Here is a 6,680-nt window from a genome sequence, read left to right as displayed (position 1 = left end):
ATGTAAACATAGCATTTGTAACAAGGATAGCAATTGGCCTGACGGTTTCGAGGGGTGCCGGTATTCACCAATAGACAAACTCATAACGTAGAGAAGACCTATAGCTCAGAAGACATGGCCGCTGATTTCAAGTAAGTGTACACGTGAATTATTTGTATAGGAAAGCTAGTTCAGCAGTGTGTTTTGCTCACCTAATCATTCACATTTTCGAGTGCCTATGGTGCAATCAGTATAGTTTGTTTTTCTTCTTACCCCTAAACAGGACCGCACAACCCGTAGAATACTATCGACAGTTTGGTAAGTGTTGCATGTTGATATATGAAGTGTTTGGCCCACTATTTACAGTATGTGGACCACAGGTGTGCTGTGGGTGGGTTAATAATAGTGTAGAGTTCATGCTGTGAGTTTATGTTACGTTCCGACGTTCTCATACGTAGACGATCCTCATATTGTATAGTCTACGTATGTGAACGTCGGAACGTAGCATAAAAGCAATGGAAATATCATCAAAACTTTCAGCTTATTGTCCCTTTTAGCGCCAGAGGAGGTGAGAAAATCCATTGTCTAGCATGTCACTTTCAATTTATTTTCAATGATGTTGACAATGGAAATATATGTCTTCATAACACTCAGTGAGAATCATTTTCACAAATCTTGCAGAAAGAAGATGTACGTCCAGATGGTAGGGAGTTGGGAGAAATCAGAAGTACTATTTTAAATATAGGTAATTGCTGATGTATTCATCATTTCATGGAACACAATTGTATAAGTCATACCTCTATGGTGATCTCCAAATGCCTAGAATATAGTGTTATTAACAATTCTTCTGTGATCTGACAGCTCTGAAAGTCATTCATAATTGATTGCCTCTGGCTGCTGAGAAGTTTGCTTAGTCTCACTACGTTATAATCTGTTTGTTTTCACCAAATATATTAAACCAGTATTTCCATAGAGACCATTTATTTTTTGGTATGTTCTTTCTTTCTCCACTTCAGGTTCAATAGGTACAGCTGAAGGATCTGCTCTGGTCAAACTTGGAAACACAACAGCTGTATGTGGAGTGAAAGCTGTAAGTTCTATTTTGACATCATGCGCAAGACATTGTTGTCACACGTACATAAATCATAGCTGAAAATGAGTGTTCTTTTTTGACCATACATACAAGGGTACCTTCATGTTTGTAGTAGTGTAAATTACTCTGAATGTTTTCCAACTCTCTTCAGGAATTGGCTGTTCCAACAGTTGAAAATCCAGAACATGGTTACATAGGTAAGTTTTGTAGGGGAAATACTGATTTACAAACCAAATTGAATTCAGATAGTATAGCCTACACAGCACTGTAGTGTACCTATTTATAGAGCCGGACAGCACACACTCAGACTGAACTATTTAGTGTATGTCAACACTTTTTCCAAAAGAAGTACTTGTAATGCTCGCATCTTCGTTGCCAAAGGTACATGATGGTTTGAATTTCATTTTGAACTAAATGTCATGTACAGCGCTCAAATGTCATGTTATAGCTTGGTTTTCTCATAAAGTCTATTCACAGATATGACTCAAAGTGACAATACGTATGAACAAGTACACTTTCTCAGCAACAAGGTTTCTTCTCTTTCTAATGTGTATTCACTTCTTGTGTCCAATTGTTAGTTCCCAATGTAGACTTACCTCCACTGTGTTCACCAAGATTCAGGCCTGGCCCACCCAGTGAACAGGCCCAAGTTGTCAGTCAGTTCATCGATGATGTTATCAAAAAGTGAGTGCCCGTATTTTCTTTCAGTCTCCTCTGTCATTGAATTGTATTTTTTGAAGACAAAAATGTTGAGGTTGGTTATAGTCATGTTTGGAACTTTCCTTTCAACCAGCCAACTCCTCATCATCATCTTCTACATAAGGTACCCAATGACTTCCAAAATTAACAGTAAATCATCAATATCTTTTGCAAAGTCAATAAATACAGTATAAAGTGTAAGAGGAAGCACACTGCTTTGTATCATGGTTTTGAAGTATTTCTCTCAAAAGACAAAAGTGTTAGCATCTTTTTGAAAATGCTTCATATTTTACTGACTTCACAGTTCCAAAGTTATAAGTCTTGAAGACTTGTGTGTGCTTAAGGGAAAGGTAAGACGTGTTCTGTTCACTTTTAGCTTTTACATTTGTGGTACAGCATTGTGTCTCATTTAGAATTGAAGCCAATCACTCAGTCAATCATTGTACCATTGTAAATTGTGTTATCCTTTTCATCGCAAAACAGCTATTTTATCAACTCCCAGTTTCATTATGGTAAAAATTTCTTGTAACTTTAATTTACTTGTTATGGCCTCTGCCAAGTATTGCCCTCAGTATTTGTGAAAAATTGTGCTCTGCTAGGACAGGAAAGAATTCACTCAGTCAGACATGAAGGGCGCCACCTACAGGCCATTTTATCATTGTCTTGCACCTGCCACTACAAATTGGCCACATGTTGTGTTGCTGCAAATATTTTTTGGAACCAGTTTTGCTCTTTACTGTAATTTACGCTTTGTCAATTATATCCTGTTTAGTTTGGTAAATGTTTTCTATAAGCATGTGTACCAAAGTATTTATGATACTATTATGACTTCTATCTCTTTACACCTGGTTCTGTTATTTCTCTATCACACTTTTGCTCGTATGTTTACTGTTTGCAGATTGTCTGGGTTCTATACTGTGATATGATGTGTCTTGACTATGATGGCAATGTCATAGATGCCTGTGTGATAGCGTTGCTGGCGGCACTCAGAAATGGTGAGTTTACAAACTAGAATGCTCGATGTATGTGAACTGTCAATACAAACAAGAAATGACAAGCATGCTTAAAAAATACAGGAATATTTAGATATTATTCCCTAATATTTTTCTTCGTTCAGCGAAGGAAAATACAAGTGACGTAATGACCGTGTCACCACGAGTCGAAGACGAGTGGTGACATGGTCATTACGTCACGAGTATTTTCCGAGCTGAACGAAGACAAATATTAGGAAATAAGATACTTATCATATGCACAAGCCAAGAATTCGTTATTTTTTGCAAAATAAAATAAATTTTGCATGACGATTCCGCGTTTAAACTTTTGAACTACTTTAGGAATAATATCAGTACGCCGTGCACAAGTTGTCAATCATTTCCAATCGTCCGTCGTGTACGTTAGCGCTCACGTTCGTTCGTGTGTGGAGCAAATGACAGCTCTCGGTCTACACGTAGGCTACCTTCCGCAAAGTTATACTCTATTTCAAAGATAGCATAGTCCTGGAAATTTATCACAGACACGCTATTTTTCGGGAACAAATATCGACTGAATCTCGACGGCGCGAACACTGTAAACGTCGCACCTGACCCTGTTTGCAATGCGTACGGAACCCACGGTATACGCGACCAGCTTCGAGTTCGTTGTTTCCGCAAATTATTCACGTAATTCCTTCGGAATATACAGGCGGTACACTCTTGTGTTTACATTGTTCGGATTATTAATGTCGTAGTCTGTGAAAATATCGATTTCATTACATGACTTTTGATCGTGGGAGAAACATCGGCCGCCATGTTGTTTGTTTACATATTTACGAGCGCACCGAAGATCGACAAAAAAAAGGTCCGACGCACCAAAATTGATGACATAGACGCGGGTTGTTGTGACATAGAACGACCAGAGAATAAATCCCGTATTTTTTTCGGAGACGACAAACTTTGCTTGTGCATGTGATAAAACAAAATTATTTTACTGTTATTTGTGAAAGGTCAATATGTTTGCCTATGGCCACATTACACAGGCTAATCAGTTAATATAAGTTGTGAATGGAAATTATTATTCTGTCAACCTCATATCATTGTACACTCAAATGATCTAGAACTGTAGCATTATCTAAAAAATGATAGCTTTAAAAAGCCAAACATACTATTTGTATCAGTCTCTGTTTGCCTTTTGAGATCCTGGCAAAGGTGATTACACTTTTGTCATCTGCTATTATTCAACAGACAAGTTTTCATATTCATGTATCCATCCATTTCATGACAGTGTCACTTCCTAGCTTGAAGATTGATGAAGAAACAGGAGCACCGACAGTTACAACATCCACAAAAACTTCACTGCAAGTGAAATCAGAACCAGTGTCAACATCATTTGCAGTCTTTGATGAGTAAGCATATAGCTATCTTCAGGTTTCTACCATCTACAATATTGTGAATTGAGAAAAATGTTAATTTTATTCCCAAATATATTTTTGGTACAATTTTTGACATAATTAACAATCCAGAGTAAAATTATTTTCAGAGGTCTATGGAATAACTGACTGGGGGGCAAAGGTACCAAACATCAAATATCCTTTTCATTCTGTATGTGTGTTGTTCTTCAGTGTGGCTGCACACTCCTTACAAGTGAGGATGGACTTTGTCGACATTTCAGGATGTAGGAAGAAAGAGAGTGAAACTTGAGAGAGTCACACTATAAGCAAGTTTATGATTGTGCTTACATACATTATGTATATGTACATACACATGTTAACAGTGTATGTATGCATATTCACAAATGCATAAGGATGCATTTTGAAATAAGTCTGTCCACTGCTTAAGTATTAACTCATCTTGGTTCAGGTTCTCTAATGAATTTTGCGTGTATGATACTTGTTGCAGAAGGCAGAAGATTCCATCTCCTGAAATCACAATTTTTACCGTTCATTAGTGTAGTTTGATCTACACTGCCGTATTGTCATCATTTGCAAATTAATCAGCTTTCATGTATCAACATTTCTCTTCTTCACAATTCAGTGAAATTATATTTGCTGATCCAACCAATGAGGAAGAGTGCCTAGCAACAGGAGTTGTAACCATAGTTACAGATGGACATGGAAGACTTTGTGCTGTTCATAAACCAGGTGAGTGCATATTGAACATACACTGTGGAGTTAGTTACTGGTATTACATTTGGTTGTAGTTATGATATTTACATTTCAGAGTTCTGAGAAGGAACGATAATTTCTATGTAAATTAAGCTGAGTGCATTTATGTTGTTAATCTGAGTTGGCTAGTAAGTTTCTATAGCAACAGTCACCAAGTTTTCTTCCATCTCATAAGAAATTTTGTATTGTTATTTCAGCTGTTACAATTAACTGAGGAAAAAAAGTGTAATACGTTTAGTTGATATCTTTGACAAATCAAACCAGTTACCAAGACTGTTCATGAAATATTTATCTACTGTCGTGTAATGCAATCTTCACTGGTGACTTCCTGCTGTTGGTGTAGAATCTTCAATAGCTAATCCTATAAGACCTGACCTTGATATACAATGTATTTTTTTGAAAGTATTTGGTGCATTTATTGATTCTGTCTGTGTTTTTGAGGAGAAATTCATATTTCTTTAGTGTTTCAAATGTCATAGGAGCGTTGATGGCAGTGAAAAGTGGCCCAGAACAAAACAACCACCTGAGGGCGATTTTCAGCCTGTGGATGCTGACTTGATTTCGCCTTTGACAACAAAACATTATTCGTCAACAGAGATATTACAGGCAATCAATTCTTGACAATCTGAAGTGGAAGAAAGAACTTGTTCAAATGGGATTGTGATAATGAAAGCCAATATGAAAAAAGATGATTTGCAGACAGATGTGTGGAAGAACCACCACTCTACATTCCACATTCAGAAATCAAATATTTGACTTCACTTTCTTAAAATCAGTTTTCACCAACAAATGTTGCATTTCTTGGCAGGTGGTAGTCCTTTGTCAGACATGCAGCTCAAAGACTGCATCAAGAGGGCGCTGTCCAGGGGTGAAGAGGTCAGAAAGTTGCTAAATGAAACCTGCATTACCTTGGACCGGTGATGCAGTATGATAAATATATTTATGAGCCTTTTTACAATGCAGTGAATATTTTTATATTACAGGGCTTGAAAATTTTCATCTTAAAAATAAATTTTGCTCAATTGATTTTGTTCTGGTAGCCTTTTTTCATAGACCTTTGGTATTCAAGTGTGGGGGTGGGTGGGAATGGGGAGGATTTGGGCACTGTGCTTACAAATATGGCCAGTGCCAGCTTTAGCAGGTCTAAGGGTATTAGATAGTATCTGGAAAAATCATTCTGTTTTCCTTGGGGAAAAAATCATTCCAGGAAACAATTTTGATGGAATGGCATACTGGGTAAAGGGAGGGTAGTGTTGGTGCATGCAACCATGCTCCTCATGCATGTCAAATCAGGGTGGATGTGAAATATTCCAAGATATAATCTATGCACTGCCAGAATGAAACGAAGTGACCATATGACTGCCATATGAGAGATTTTTGTCTTGTTTCTTTTAATAAACCTTTCATACTGGAACTAAAAATATCAACATTCTGTGCATTATTACTACTGGGAGGCCATTAGAGTGTTGAAATATCAGCCTGGATGGAGAAGGATACCATGCGGCTGAATAATTGCCTGCTCTAAAGGACAGATTAGTCTGGTTCCCTGACCCATTTTCCCCGGAAAATGGGTCAGGGAACCAGACTAAAGGACAGATTTGTAGTAGAAGTATAGTACTCATGTAGTGGAGAGTGTATTGTTCTGTCAGGTGGAATGCATCTTGTGCATATGTTTGACTCTACAATGTCAAAAATGGCATTTACTTGTAGAATGCTGTAGTTCAATCGAACCATGTGGACTAATGTGCTGCATCTCAGAAGCTGTTATCC

General features: G+C 37.5%; 1 protein-coding gene across 1 annotated transcript; it reads left to right on the top strand.

Annotated features, from left to right (window-relative positions):
• The first annotated feature begins 114 nt into the window (after positions 1–114).
• On the top strand, positions 115–6,331 carry LOC139132250 (exosome complex component RRP43-like). The gene is made up of 11 exons (XM_070698639.1): positions 115–131; positions 263–297; positions 638–724; positions 996–1,069; positions 1,224–1,269; positions 1,651–1,756; positions 2,076–2,121; positions 2,670–2,766; positions 4,031–4,151; positions 4,780–4,886; positions 5,719–6,331. Exons 1-11 carry the CDS (start codon positions 115–117, stop codon positions 5,829–5,831), a joined length of 849 nt encoding a protein of 282 aa, XP_070554740.1. The 3' UTR covers positions 5,832–6,331.
• Positions 6,332–6,680: the final 349 nt, after the last annotated feature.

The sequence above is a fragment of the Ptychodera flava genome, chromosome 4 (assembly GCF_041260155.1).
Source record: "Ptychodera flava strain L36383 chromosome 4, AS_Pfla_20210202, whole genome shotgun sequence".
In the NCBI taxonomy this organism is placed as follows: domain Eukaryota; kingdom Metazoa; phylum Hemichordata; class Enteropneusta; family Ptychoderidae; genus Ptychodera; species Ptychodera flava.
This window is presented reverse-complemented; position numbering and strand designations above follow the sequence as displayed.